Source organism: Mesoplodon bidens (genome assembly GCF_964165515.1).
Source record: "Mesoplodon bidens genome assembly, chromosome: 2".
Taxonomy (NCBI): Eukaryota; Metazoa; Chordata; class Mammalia; order Artiodactyla; family Ziphiidae; genus Mesoplodon; species Mesoplodon bidens.
Window position 1 is genome coordinate 90,377,207 of NC_138177.1, and position 15,712 is coordinate 90,392,918.

Below are 15,712 nucleotides of genomic sequence, written 5' to 3' on the forward strand. Positions count from 1 at the left end.
GGAGTTCCAGAGGTGTATGGTCATGAATTCAAAGAGATGCCAGTCAGCATGATTGTGTATTTTTTCTGGTCATGTGCAGGCACAGAGTAGGCTGAGTGTTGTATTTAAGTAGGACTAGGGTATTACTAGACAAGTTTGATGGAGAGAGACTGCAGCAAGGGAATTGAGAGTGTTTACAAGGAAGTGATTTATAACATTGGACTGTGGAAACTAAGCTGGGTGGGCAAGGAAGTGAGGCTTGCTGCCATGTCTCACTACCACGGAGGCAGGGGGGACTGCAATGCAGAGTGAAAAGTCAGCAGGAGCAATAGGCTGGAGAACCCAGTGGAGCTAAAGAATTGTTGGAAAGGATATGAGAGGGAAGTAAGCAGAAAATGGAGGGGTTGGTGAGTAGAGAATGGGATGTTCGAGATGGAAACTCTGGAGAAGTTTCAGTTATTGGTGATGGCCAGTTCTAGGATATAACCATGGGAAATGGCAGCTGAGGTCAGGTGGGAGAAAAACATCATTGGAAGTCAGGCAATCAAGAAACTGAGAGGCCCGAGAATTGGAAAGATTGTTCAATGGGTATTGGAATTACTAAGAATTCTAACAGTAGTGAGGAAAGAGGTATTGAGATGTTTGTTAAACTCTAAGGATTAAAATACTAGGGGAGTATCTTCTGAGGTCTGTGAATGACATGAACAACTGAGGGATAATGGATGGTATAATCTGATGACATGAACTTTAGAGGAGCTGGGAGGTTCAGGGAAGAGGGAGAAACAATGATCTGGAAGTACAATGATTTTATGTTAGCAACTGATTTCTGGCTAATGTCAACTTCTTAGTTGTTTTCAAACAGGTTATGTTTTATTGCTGAGCCATTCCATGGGGAAACAATGCATATAAAACAGTTGTTTTGTAATATAAATTTACTTTAAAAATTTGAATTACTGAGTTTACCAACTGTCTGAAATTCTCCTTTCAGGAATGGGACTCCGCAAAGCAGTAAATGCTTGAGTTTTGGTCCTGAGGGGTATGGAGCTAAGACGATGAAGAGGGGAAGCAGTTATAAGAGTGAGTCTGTTTAGGGAATTCCCTGGTGGTCCAGTGGTTAGGACTCAGTGCTTTCACTGCCAGGACCAAGTTCAGTCCCTGGTTGGGGAACTAAGATCCTGCAAACTGCGTGGCATGGCCAGAAAAAAAAAAAAAATCAAGTTTAAAATAAAAAAAAAAAAACAATAAGAGTGAGTCTGTTTAAACATTCTTAGTGTACTAATGGAGTAATACTAGGAAAATCAAGATTAGTCAATCACCCAAAGTCCAAGAGAAGGGCTGAAAAATAAAAGGTAAAGACAAGGACGTCCCTGGTGGCGCAGTGGTTGGGGGTCTGCCTGCCAATGCAGGGGTCACGGATTTGATCCCTGGTCCAGGAAGATCCCACATGCCGTGGAGCAACTAAGCCCGTGCGCCACAACTACTGAGCCTGCGCTCTGGAGCCTGTGAGCCACAGCTGCTGAAGCCCGCGCGCCTAGAGCCCGTGCTCTGCAACAAGAGAAGCCACCGCGATGAGAAGCCCGCGCACCACAATGAAGAGCAGCCGCCACTCACCGCAGCTAGAGAAAGCCCACGCGCAGCAATGAAGCCCCAACTCAGCCAAAAATAAATAAATGTTTTAAAAAGTTAAAAAAAAAAGATAAAGACAAGGGGTTTGAATGAAAGAGAGAAAATGTTAGGATGCTGTATAACAAGTCATCCATCAGCTTTCTAACCCACAATACCTGTGTCCACGTTTCTTGACATCTAACCTCCTTTACTAAGCCAACGTTAAATATTTTAGTTTTTGTTACTTAGTATACAATTCCAGATTTCAAATCTGTAACGCTAGGATTTGTTTCGCTGAGAGTGACAGAAAACCTATAAAGAAAGTGGCTTAGACGGAAGTTTCTTTCTGACATAAAATATTGGAGCAGGGCATCCAGGAGTGTATGGCAAGTCTAGTCCATGGAGTCAGAGACCCAGGCTCCTTTCAATTCTTTACTTGGTTATCTCTAGAATGAGGCCTTCTTTTTATTGATCCAAGATAAAGCTCCAGGTATCATATCAAATTTCTAAGCAGCAGAATTCAGTAAGAGGAGAGGGAAAAGATGAACTATATGCTAGTAAGCTCTTAAGAAAGGTTCCTTCTGCCACTGACATCCTGTTGGTCAGAAGTTGGTCTCATGGCTATGTCAACTGAGCTGAAAGGAAAAAAAAAAAAAGGCATACACAGTCAAAAAATTCTATTGCTATGGAAAAAGGGAAGAATGGAGACTTAACAGTGGGCAGTCTCTGCCACACGAATGAATGAATAAGGTATAAGCATAAGGTATAAGCTTAGGGCAGAATTTGCAACATTTAACAGAAGGATAAAGAGAGAGAAGTAAGGAGGAAAATGGGATAGATGTGACTGCAGCTAATCTTATAGTTTGGGGAAGAGAAGGCAGCAAGTATAGGGACTTTCCACTTGATAGTCTCTACGTGAAGTGAGTATGAGTATGGAGGTGGAGTAGGGGACTTAAGAAACTAGTGAAGATTTGAAATACCCATAGTAGGGGAAATAAAAAGAATTGTTTAGTGATATAGAAGGAATACAGAGTAGACTTGATTGTCTAGGAAAAGACTGGACACTATGAGATTTATGGTTGTCCTCATTCATACTCCATCCTTCCACTATACCTGTACCTCCCCCTTTTGCTTTTGGGGAGACCATTTCTGCCAAGGAAAAGGAATTGTACCTAGGACTTCTTTTTGGACTTCCTTGCCAAGTCCAATCAAGTAGATGACATTTTCTTACTGGTGCCGAGCGCAGACAGATAAGAATTAAATGTCAAGGAAATTGACAGGAAGACCTTCACTGATCAGGGATCCCTGGTGGTTACAATAAAACAAACTAGAGTTAGGCTCATGGTTCCAAGGAAGAGAAACTCAGGCTATCTTATGGGAAACAGAGAAATGGCAAGAATACCCACTGACCATACTGGAAAACAAAAAACACTAGAAAGCCAGCAAGAAGCGAGGCAGCTTCAGGGTAGTTATTTATCGTGGTATCTCTTTCACATGAGCCTCTTCATATCACAGCTATACAAGTCTTGTCCATTCTTCTAAGGACTGGACAATTCTTAGCTCTGTCAAAATTCTAGAAGGGGCCAATCTGATTCACTTACATAATTCTCAACAAACTTACTGGGTTGAGTCCTTTATACCGGACTACATCAGGGGTTATCAACCAAACTAATTAACTGGCTCCCTTATGACTGGTATCTTAATCCACTGTATCAGTCAGGGGGGATACAGAAAACACACAGTAATTTGAACAAGGAAAATTTTATAAAAAGAATTACTAAGAGCAACAGGGCATTAATTACTAAGGGTAAAGAAAGCTCTTAAGAATACAGAAATAGCGGCTATAGGAGCAGCCACTACCTCTAGGACTGAGGCAGAGGACCCAACGAAGGAACAAGTTTTGAAGTTTCCATTGCAAGGCTGAGATTCAGATTTTGTTGGAGAGGGTGTGGCTGCGACCCACTGAAGCCCAGGGCTGGAGAGGAGGGCGTTGTCAACAAAACTAGTTAGGAAGGCACCCCACTGGGTGTGCCGAGACTTATTGGGAAGTTGCCAGCGGTGCACCAAGACATGCTGGGAAGCTGGCAGGGGCACCAGTGGACCTCCTGGGAAACACCCTTTTGAGGTGCCACTGGGTGTCCTACATGCCACTGGCCCCTACACACTGCAAAAGCAAGAAAAAAGAAAACACACCGAAAACACACAAGAACCAGGAAGAGAAGCTTTCTTCTGCAGCATCCCTTCAGCACCTTCTGACAAGCTTAACAAAACTTGCCACCAGGCAAAAGAGAAATATTTAAAGGGCTCATCTCCTGTATCACAAAGCAGAGCAATGAAGGGTGGACTTAGGAGCCAAGAAATAGATAACCAGCACATCCACAAATCAGTGGTGGTCCCTACACAAGGCTCAGTATAATGCAATTTTCCAGAACAGGGGTCAGAGACAGAGCACTTCATTCCAGAAGAAATGTTCACTGGATCAGTACTTGGATTGGCTTAGATGAGTCCAGCATCTAAGAAATTTCCTCTTTTGGTACTATTGAATATCAAGGACACTGGTGATTTCAGAATTTCTAAATAGCAGGGAAGGAGAGAGGGCAAGAGTACTTCTCTTGCCGGCAAGCACTGTCATTTTTTGTCTTTACTTATTCAAAATGTTAGGAATTTATTTGTGGGTGGTGGCTAAATCCACTGACTCAATAGAGAAATAATTCGGCTTCAGAGTGGCTAGAAAAAGTACTGACAAAGGAACACAAGCTTTATAGATTAGCGGACTTCAGGTGCTTGCAGATCAGGCAAGCGTACATGAGGATTTTCCTGATTTTTTTTTTTTTGGCCGCACCACGCAGCTTGTGGGATTTTAGTTCCCCGACCAGGGATTGACCCCAAGCCTTCGGCAGTGAGAGCAAGGAGTCCTAACCGCTGGATTGCCAGGGAATTCCCTACTTTTCCTGATTCTTGTAATAAAACGTCATGGCTTATATGTTACATGAAATGCAAAAAAGGTCAGCTGTTTATCTTGAACAAGTGTAACTCATTTTTCCAGTAGGCTGAAAAGACACCCCCCCCCCAAACCTGAATACATTTTACCTGTGCAATACATTATGGATCATGATTATGTAATAGAAATTCAACCATCAATGCTCTGAGAAACAGAATAATGGATTTCAAGTCAGCTACAATGGTAAAGGTTTCCAGTTGATTGTATTCATGCTGTCATGTTTGCTACAGTTGACAAATGTTGATGGCCAATGATCCTAAAGTGAAAAATGCCACTTCAGAACTCTTTGCAAGGTTCAAGGAGACCTCACAGGATATGATGAAGGAATTTCAGACTATCAGGAAGTGTTCCTTCCCTATAATTTCAGCTCTTAGATGCTGTCATTGCGTTAGCCATTCACGGCTGAATCCAACATTAACAAGATGATAGAATCAGATCAGGACCAGAACCGACTTAAAGTCCACCAGCTGAACAATATCATCAGTGAGAACTGACCAGTGTTTATATCAAGGCTGCACACAGGAAATCAGCTGAAAAACTTATAAACTGCCAGTGTCTGGGCCTCATTTCCAACTGTTCAAATCAAAAACTACTTCTATTCATAAAGAGCAACTTTCAGGCGGAAGGGAATTAAGTGAATGCCATTAGCTTTTTTTCCCTCCCACTTTGTCTTTTAAGTAAAAAACACTGCAGCATCTATTGCCTTTGGGACACTCTCAGGTCCCAAATTTGCTGTTTATTCCTAACTACAAAATACCTAATCACAGATTGAAAAATCTGTAGCTTTCATTAGATTCCTAAATAGGGGCCTATAACTCAGGTTAAGAACCACACTACCTTAGAAGAACTAAATCCAAGTAATAGATTATAAATTGGGGAGTATTAAAATGCAAATTTTGTATTTAAATCTCGACTGATAATATACTAGCTCATGTATAGGATTTAATTGCAAATTGAACATTAGAACACAGATGAAACATACTGATACATGGAAAGGTGAAATCATTTTAATAAGTTGAGAAAACTGGATGGAGGCTGCTAGTTATATTAAACTATCAAAAGCTTTTTAAGTTTTCTCAGATTGCAAGAAACAATCCTGAGACACCTTTCAGAGCCACCTGTTTTTGCAGTCTTTTAGAAAGCTACTCTCCAAATTAAGTCATGCATATATCTGGCATTAACTAGTATTATTTACATGTTCTATATACCAAAATGCTCCTCAAAAGCAAACTTTAAAAAGAAATCAAATGCTGTGTGATATTTTCCCTTCTATTTAAAAGTTTCCACTTTTTACCAAAACACACCACTGAATTAATTATATTTCAGGTAGAACTATATTCAAAGGAGTAGCACCATCCATTTAGGTATGCTAAATTTTTCAAAGATAAAATCTACTGGCTTTCATCACTCAGGAACAGTTTCTAATTTCTACATGTGTAGTGTTAATTCACTTGATGCTCAGTTTAGAAGATGACTGAATATTCTACTCTTAAAAGAAAAAACATAGCATTTTCATAGAATTCCTTCATTTAACGAGATTTTTCTGGAGTTAGGTAGGTACAAATGTTAAGCCCACATATGAAGGGCTTTTCCAAATGTATTCCTGTTCCATTTAACACTTTTTGCAAGGTGGCTTCTGGGTGCCCATCAGTTGGCCAATATGAACAGTGAGATTTAAAAAAATGTTAATATGGTATACATTGCGAGGAAGACTCACTTTTAGTCCTAGCAATGACTGAACAAATCACTTTGGACCTCTATTTCTCTGTTCTAAAAAGAAATGGATGAGTTATCTTTTAAAAGTTCCTTCAAGTCCAGATTTTAAATGATTCTAATATGTAATACAAGTCCCTCAATAAGGACCTCTGATGTGAAATTAAGTAATCATCCAATCCAAAAAACAACCTAGTGACACACATAACACCCAAGGACAAAGGGAACTGCCATTAAGAACTGTAGTAAGGATTACTGGCTATCACATACATCCAGTTCTATCTACACATTTAAAATTCACTTGTCATCTGGGTGCTAAGATATCCTCTACATAAAGTGTGACTCTACTAACATTCTATTTCCACAGTAAAAATACCTTATAAATATTAACAAATGGGGGAAAGCCAACACCCAGGATAAAGGATTTAATCCAGTATTTATTCCACACTCATGATCCTTCTCTGTAATCAGAATACAAGTCATAAGAACAATCTATCAAATAATTTGCTGATTATCTTAAATAATGCAGCATAGCATTACTTTTAATACTCTCTGTTCTAGATTAAGTTTAAAAACTCAAACAGCAATCTTCATTATCAATAAAAAAAAGTTTTGAATTTAAAAAAAGGACACTATATCAAGCTGTTTCATAATTTAAGTATTTTCCATTTATAAAAATGCTTTGGAAGCTTGAGGCTTACATCTATTTCTCTACTCATCTGCCCCACCCTCTCCCAATTTCATGTCAGTATAGGGTTGCTGCAAGAATGCTAGGCTTTAGACATTAATTTCTCCTTTTATATAGTATTTTAAACTCTGAAAAATTCAAGAAAAAGATTATATGTCATGTATTTTTTCAAATAAAAAAGGAAAACTAAGTGAATAAATTTTAGGCATACTAATAGTGTCCCTTTGAGGTAGAATGCTAAAAGGACTTTTGATCAAATCACAGCCTAATTGAAACCTCTGCATCAGAAACTAACTTCTAAATTCTCTCTAAAGTTAACTGTGGAGAATATTAGGTTTAACATATTAACAAGAGCCTTCCAAGATAATATACAGTGGACAAGAATGTTAATCCTACAACTGCTGCCTTCATGTACACTGAAAGCATGAAATTCTCCTATAATAGACATCCAAGATCCATTTTCATAGTTTTTAGCATTCTATTACGAAAAGCACAGTCATGCTAACTTCAGTACACAAACCATAATCCCACACCTACAAAACAAAAGTAGAATTAGTGGCATTTTATTGCCTTATACAAATTTAACCAACATGGCAACCATGCCAACGGAATTAAAACATTTTCAGGACATATGTACAGACTGTACATCTCAAAAACAAACAATAAAATGCAAGAACAATCTGTGCATCATGTATCAAACTAAACAGTTGGGTGAAAACATCAATGCAATAAATGGGATTACAAAGGCACTTCCCTACACAAAACAGGAAATGAAAATGCAGCCTACAGGGAGCTTGAAGAGTGTGTAACTACTGCACAATCTCAACTTGGGAGGAAAAAAAAAAGCAGATTTAACCCAACATTTATAGGATTCAATGTGATCCACTTTTACAAAAAATTTTCACACAGTCTCCTCTTTGTTTTTATGTTGTTTTTCTTGGCTCTCTGGTTCTATACTTTGGCTCCTTCGGTGATCGTGTTTGTCAGACTGGTCCTTACTATCACTGTGATCTCGTTTGTGGGAACGTTCTTTGCTTCTGCTACGCTTCCTAGATTTTTCTTTGCTGGGGCTATGTTCCCGTTTTCTTGATTTTTCAACACTGTCAGTTCTTCCTTGACTGCCACTTCTACTCCGCTTATTTGATTTTTCTTTACTTTCATTTTTATGTTTACTTGATTTCTCTTTGCTCCTACTTCTACTTCGTTTCCCTGCATTTCTACTTCTACTCCTACTTCTATGTTTTCTTTCTCTGCTTCTACTTCTACTATGCTTTTTCTCTTTCTTGGAATCTTTTTTGTCATCTCTATGCCGCCTATCATCTTTGTCTTCTTTATATTTCTTTTCTTCTACCTCACCCCTACTTCTCCGCTCCTTGGACCGTTCTCTTGACCTCTCCTTTTCTCGGTCATTACCTCTTTCCTTATCATAGTCACGATCTCGTCTTCTACCTCTCTCATTTTCTTTCTCTCTTTCCCGATCCCTGTCCCTTCTATCCCCTTTCCTATCACGACTTCGACTACGGCTTCTATGTCTTTCCCTACTCCTGCTATGCCTGCGTTCTAGTCCCCGATCAATACTTCGGGATCTTCGCCTTTCTTTTTCCCTTTCTTTGGCTTCACGCTCTAGTCGCTGGCGTTCTTTCTCTCTTTCTAATTCTCGGTCAAAACTAGAAGACCCATGGCCCTCCCGATGATGGCTTCTACTTCTGGATCTTCTTGGGGACCTCCGTGGACTCAGTGATCTCCTTGGAGACCTAATATTTAGGAAAGTGGGGGAGGGGGAGAAGAAAACTTGAATGAATAAAACATACCATAAAAATTTAACTTCCAGCAGTGTTACATGTCAAGAATAATTAAAGCAAAATATTTGCCTGTTCTCATTTACAGATGCATAATTTTGTGGAAAATGCCCTGAAGGGCAGAAAGTGGGGAAAAGGTGACAAACAGAACCTTTGTGTAAAGCATATTTTAAAAATAAGTGTAACTCAAGAGTCACATCACCTTGAACGCCTGCGTTCAACATGTCTGTCTATTTCCTCCGCGCTTTCCTTTCCATCTTTCTTGATTTTTCTTGGTCGGGTTTTAATCTGTTGATCGATATTCTTCTGAACTGGAACAGGAATTCTTGGAAACAAGGTAGAAAACCACTCCAGTTTTGTGAGAAAAGACCGTAGCATTTCTCCAATGGTCATTACACAGCCTCCACCAGCCTTCACATCTAGGTCCTACAGAAACACAAAAGATACCCTGGCCGTCAAAAAAAATTATCTCAATAAACACAAGAATACTATAAAAATATAACCATCTCTGGAATCTCAAATACAAAAAAATTCTAACAGAAAAATTTCAATTTGTGTACCTTTCTAATCTGGTAATGAATGGTACAGAGAAATATCTGGGCTTAGTGTGTGCATGCAGGTGAGAATAAATCCTGCAGCCTCATGGACAGAAAGAGAAGTGACTTCACTCAGTTAACAAGAATATGAAACACCCCCCTACATTACTAAACTATTTGGAACAATCAACAATTTACATTCCACATACCTACTAAGTATATACTTTATTTCTGTGGACACGTTTGCACACATCATTCCTAGCAGTGTAACCTAGCTACATATGAACTACTTCAAACAATTCCTGTCTAAAGATTATCTTTTAACAGCTCTAATATAAAATGAAGCCCTAATAAAACTGGAAGCAATAGCAAACCAACTGCCATGAAGCAGTGAGGTTTCTAATTTAGAGTTATGTAGAAAATAAATAAATGAACAAATAATTGGAAACGCATAATCCATGATGACCATTGTCTCTGAAAAGGGTCATTACCGCATGAAGGCCTTCTTGCTATGCCCTCTCACAGCTCAGGACATGTTAGTCAGCTATTGTCAGTCCCAAACCTATAGTGCAAGCACACAAGGAAAGTGAGATTTGTTATCTAAACAGGAAAACAAGAGCTAAAGGTAAAACTGCTTGCACTCACACACATTTAAGTGTTCAGATATACAGTATTTCCAAATATAATCGCTGCAGATATCTAAGGAAGAAAACAATAAGTTAGCTTAAACAGAGAGCCTCAGGTTTGTAAACACAATAAAAAACAGATTAAACAGAAGCATTCAGAAACAAGCCTAATACCAATTATGAAGCGGGACATGCTTTTTAAATATAGAAGGGAAAAGCGCCTCAACCTGCAAAATCTCACCTAAAAAGAAAAAAACTTTATAGATTGTGATTTATCACCTAACACACTTTTGGCCTCTTCTGAGATGTTAAACAGCTCGTAAATAGGCCAAAAAAATGCAGAGAAAAATTCTCCATGTCTACATGAGTGAGAATTTTTAGCTATGCATGTAATAATAAAAACACACTAGAAAAATTTCCATTAGAACTATCCTTTAATTCAACCAATTCTTTGGATAAACGTTTTAAACAGGTCGACTAAAACACCACTCAGTTTACTTTATGAACCTTAAAACATAAAGTAGTGGTGGGGATTGATATATGGACAACAGTGCTCACTGTTAAGATTCTTTTGAGATCTTGGACTTTAATACATGTATGATTTAAATCTGACACAGTAATGTTTTCTAACGTAACTTTCTGAACACATGTAACAAGCTCAACCTTATTAAGCTTGAATGGCAAGCTAGTTTCATAATTAAAAAAAAATCTAAACTATTAAAGAGAAGGTTTCCTTCTAACTTTATAAAAATGTATAGTATAAAAGAGTTAGAAAGCTAGAATTGAAATATTTTGATCACCTCAAACAAATCATCTAAACCCTAGCCTATTTAAGTTCCACCCAGCTCCTCAATTCTGCATTCCTATGCAAGTGGGAGTATTAATGTTGGGAAGAAGTTACAGGATAAAGAACTGAAAAGTTCCAGAAAAAAACCAATAATTAATATTTCTATGTGCATGTCTTACCATCTCAAGCTCGAGTATGGCCAATTTAAAAAACTCACTATCAACTGTACAAGTCAAGATCAGTACAATACACAGAACAATTAGGAAGGGAAATTTTTAATAGTTACCAAAATACATCTAAACAATTTTGAAATGTGAGAATCAAACTTAAGAAGTTTAACCTAAGACATATAAAATCCACCCCAATCTTAGTAATAGGACATTAATTCCAAAAGTATGTGAGTGAAATAAATTTAAGCACAGAAAATTCTGGAGGATGTTAAACCACCAATATATAAAAGATTATTAAAAAATGAGAGTAATCAGAAGAAAACTATTACCCTTGTTGACATACCTCTTCATCATCAAGGAAGGATTCAAACCAATCCCATAGATCTGTAGGGGGCTGTGTGTACCTAGAATTATGAAAGAGTGATTAGGCTTAGGTCAATTAAAATGAGGTATTTACTGAAAATGTAGAGAAATGCAGTCTCACCTTATATACATAAATCCAAGGGCTCTAATATATGGAGAGTCTGTGTGTGTTATAAGACCCATCACTTGCTTGCGAGTTAACTTCAGAGTAAATAATTTGTATAACAGGCAAAAAGCTGTAGAAACAATTCCTCCTGTCCCAACGCCTCGAACCTTTAAGGAAAGGAATTAAGAAAGAGTTGTAAAATAATTAACAAAGATACTTAGAACCAGTTGATTAATCCTGTTAGGTATTAGTAACAAGATATAGTCCAGAACTGAAAACAGAGCATAAAAAAATGTTTTTCTAACCCCACGGAACACTTGAATTTAGATTTTTTAAAAACACAAACTAATTGTAATTTGGTATGAAACTAAAGGGCTTTCAGTTTTCTGAACATAAACTTAGTTATCAGACACAGAAAAACTGAAAAATGCACGTACTTCTACTTACCCCTCCGCACATCCCTGTTTGGCCAGCTGTTTTCCTGCTTCCTTTCTCCCATGGTTCAACATGTGTGACCTGAAAATAGAAAAGAGAAACACAACAAACATTCATACTTCGAATTTTTTTAAACAGTATGATTCGAGTAAACCCCAATCCATAATAGAGCAGCTCTTCTAAAAGTGTGGAAGTTGGGTATTTTGACATGATGTATATATTTTGTTTACACACATTAAGTATGTAAACCATCTTTGAAAACTGCTTAAATAGCATCAATAAAGCTACTAGGGTTTAACAAAACCTCAACAGGTTTACAGCAGAAATCCCATTAAAGTAGCTTTGTAGAGAGCAGATACATGTGGAGACAGGAAATGTCTAGTCTCATACATTTGTAAAAAAAAAAAAAATTGATAATCAATTTTGTATTTTATTATGAACTGCTTAAAAAATAATTCTCATTTTAAAATGGATTTAATGCTCCAACTTAAAGCAAAAAGTATTAACAAAGTTTAAGTATTTATTCCAAAAAAACCTTTCAAATAAGCTTAATATTTCAATTTTATGGTGATTTAAAATTCCACATTATAAAATAAGGAAGAAACTTGAAAAAAGCATGCTAAAACAGTAACAGAAATTACTTCTGATGAAAAATCATGGAACTTTATTCACAAATTTTTTTTAAAACCACAGGCATTACGTTCATTCCTGACTGAAGATGAAGTTACAAAGGCCATACCTACACGTATGTCATTCTTGTTACTGTATACTTTATTTTCAGCCTAATTATAGGAACTAATTCAATTTTTCCCCAGAATATAAACTGTATCAACTGTATCAAAAACTGAGAAACTGTGACTTGTTATGTTGAGTATACTCAAAAATACAGGTCTTTGCTAAGGTGGGGCACCCTATAAAAACCACATACTTCACCTAAAAACAGCAAAGAAAGAATATTAGATCTACAACAGATATGACAAAGGTATTTTAGAAAGATAAGATCCATATTTGTTTCTCAACTTGAAACAACAAAAATGAAATCCTGTTCATTCATTATGTTATTTCTAAAACCTTATTTCCACCCACCCATGATTACACGCCAGTCTTTTTCAGTGGCTTCAGACAGAAAAGCATGCATTTAAATGTAAGCACTACACTATTTTGTTCAGTGGACTACTGCACTGCTTTACTGTTTCATCTTCTTCCCCCAGCTTGCTGTAAAAAAGATGTTTCAATTCCTTAAAGGCTAAACAAAGGGGTGGATGCCATACAAAATCGAGTTACAAAATTGGAAGCCTACGTATTTCAATGATTATTTGATATGGACAACAAAACCCGAGTCTTTAGTTTTATAACTAAATCTAAGTAATCTGTAGTAGAATCTTAAGTGTTTCAAAACACAGTATGTGAAATTTGAAAACAAGCTTTTCCTCTATCGCATTAACACCTGCCTACGTTATTAAACAGAACCTGCCACAAAAAGAGCAGGAACCCTATTTTCAACAGATTGAAGTTTACTACATAAATAAAGCTAAGGGTTAAATATTCGCCATATTGTATCCATTCTGAAAAAGGCCTTACCTTTTAAAAAAACTAGTTCACAGTATTACAATTACTTACAATACTCTTGTAAGAGAACACCAAAATTTCAGTTTACTTTATATACCCAAAGTTGAACTGTATTCTCAAAATAAGATCTTATATCAAAACTAACTAATATCTCAAAATCCCTCAATAGGCCTTAATTGGGGAAAAGGGGGACAAAACAAAACCTAAAAGCAAATAAAGAAAATTTCCTTAACACCTCTACATATATTCAAGTCACGGAAAATACTTTATGTGGTCTGTCAAGTGTTTTTAAGAGTCAATACAGGCAAAATGGATTGTATTATATCAGATGTCCTAGTTTAAGTATTTAAAGACTGTTAAGACTTATTAATATCCTTTAAAATATAAATTTACCTTAGGAGGCCTGGAATATATTTTTAAAACTACATAATTTGCAGGTAAGTGGAGAAAACCTACCAAATTCGTGAGGAAAAGACCAAAACCAGTGGCCAAAAAAAAAAAAATATCTAATTAGCCATTCATTTAACCAGGGAAATGCATTTATGGCGATTGAGCATGATTAATAATGCATACCTCTACCTGCGACCCTGGGCTGCTCCGAGCCTCGCTGCAAGACTGAGTCAATCCTGCTAACGAAACAAGAACTGAGACAAGAGTGCAGTGAGGAGGCGCCAGGTGAGCTCCCCAGCACAGCCAAGCCAGCACCGACCCTGCCGCAGAAGCCCAGGGCCCAGATAATTCTAAATAAGCCCAATGCACAGGTGACTGAGACCACTTACTCCTGACTTCCTGCTGCGAAAATTTCCAGGCCTTCGGTACATCTTTTTCCAGTTGTACCTCTCCACCCTCAACCCTCCCACCCCACCCAACAAACACACTGACCATTTCCCTGTCTGGATCGGATAGTGAATACCAACAACACGAGGCCAACACTGAAGTCAATACACGCCCTGGCCCGGGGTGAGCGGGAGAAGCACCAACAAGTTGGCGCCGAGTAGATCCACGTCAAAATAAATAAATTTAAAGCTGTAAACTGGAGAGACTTCAGTTATTCGTTTCTCCTCTCCCCTACTCCTCCCGTCCAACTCCCCCCCAGGGGCGGGATGGAGATTGGGGGAGGAGAGATCAATGGCGGCGGGCTCTCCCGGCCCTAAAAATCTGAAAAGGAAATGAGAGGGCGGCCCCAGTTTGACCCCTCCCTGGCGGACTACTGGCCACAGCTTCCCCCTCCGCCCAACCCTCCCCCTCCTACAAAAGATCAGACCTCGGGGGCCGCCTTCGCCCGTTTCCTCCGTACCCCCTCCTCGGAACTTAGTCCCCACCTCCCAGGTCCAGACGCTTCGTACCTTAAAGTAGATCTCGTCCACCACCTCGTGGTAGGTCTTGAGCTCGTAGAGCTGCACTTTGAAGTAAGGCGACGACAGGATATTGGTCAAGATCATGGGGTTGAGATTCATAGTCTTTTCGTTGCCCCACAGCGGCAGCACATTGCCCTGCTTGCCCGAGACTGCCGGCTTGGTGGCGCCACCGCCGCCGCACTGCTGCTGTTGCTGGGCCGCGGCTGCGGCCGCCTGGTGCTGCGGCTGCGAGTTGCCTGTCAGCGCGGGGCTGTTGTTAGCCATGTTGCGGCGGAAGGAAGGAGGGAGGGAGAAGGGAGGGGGAGGGGGCCAAGCTCAATATCGCTCTTCGGGACAACGGTCCGGGACCCTACTCCATGGAACGCCGTCGGAAGATGGGGCCTTCTCGCTGTGCCCCAGCCGGGTGAGGGAGGGCAACCGGGACACTGACGAATGGACCCCGGATCGAGAGCAGAGGCCGAATCGCGGGCTGCGAGAACTCCAAGCAGAAAGCTAGCCGGCGGCCTGGGAGCGCGATCTCTTCCGCCAACTGCCCCTGGGAGCAAGATGGCGGCCCCGGCGGATGTGACGGCACACGCCCCAGAGTTCCAAGCTTAGCCGGCGGCCAATCAGAGACGCCCAGGTGGGCTGGCGATTCCTCTTCCTAGTTCCGCGCGTTCAGGGCACGCTGTGGTCGGGGCGCTGGCCTCAGCTGCTTAACTCTTAGGGTGTTTGTGCTCGGAATTTGGGGGCCGGGGTGGGGTTTTAGGTCCAATTTGTATGTTTTAATGTTTGGACTGCGGCCCCGGTTTCTCCTGTCGGAAGCCGAGCAGGAAGGCGTTCGCATGGCTGTGTGCTTGCAAATTCGTGACTCTTGACTCCTGTGGAGTAACCGAGTCTCCTGAGTTCACAGTTTTCGTATTCTTTGGAAGGGCTGATAGGACCTCACACTTTCATGTGATTGCAATGCAGTCTTTCTGTCCTCCGCTGGGCTGTAG

At 39.6% G+C, this 15,712-nt stretch overlaps 1 protein-coding gene across 4 annotated transcripts; it reads right to left on the reverse strand.

Annotated features, from left to right (window-relative positions):
- Nucleotides 1–7,533: 7,533 nt before the first annotated feature.
- Nucleotides 7,534–15,419, reverse strand: PRPF38B (pre-mRNA processing factor 38B). Of its 4 annotated transcripts, XM_081222717.1 has the most exons (8): nt 14,724–15,419; nt 14,260–14,410; nt 13,951–14,003; nt 11,821–11,889; nt 11,389–11,540; nt 11,248–11,308; nt 8,988–9,211; nt 7,534–8,740 (listed from the first exon to the last, which is right to left on the reverse strand). In XM_081222717.1, exons 1-8 carry the CDS (start codon nt 14,997–14,999, stop codon nt 7,888–7,890), a joined length of 1,839 nt encoding a protein of 612 aa, XP_081078843.1. In that variant the 5' UTR covers nt 15,000–15,419; the 3' UTR covers nt 7,534–7,887. The 4 variants fall into 4 exon arrangements, with proteins under 4 accessions (XP_081078843.1, XP_081078840.1, XP_081078841.1 ...); XM_081222714.1 differs by lacking the exons at nt 13,951–14,003; nt 14,260–14,410 and having other exon boundaries at nt 14,724–15,405; XM_081222715.1 differs by lacking the exons at nt 13,951–14,003; nt 14,260–14,410; nt 14,724–15,419 and having other exon boundaries at nt 11,811–11,888.
- Nucleotides 15,420–15,712: the final 293 nt, after the last annotated feature.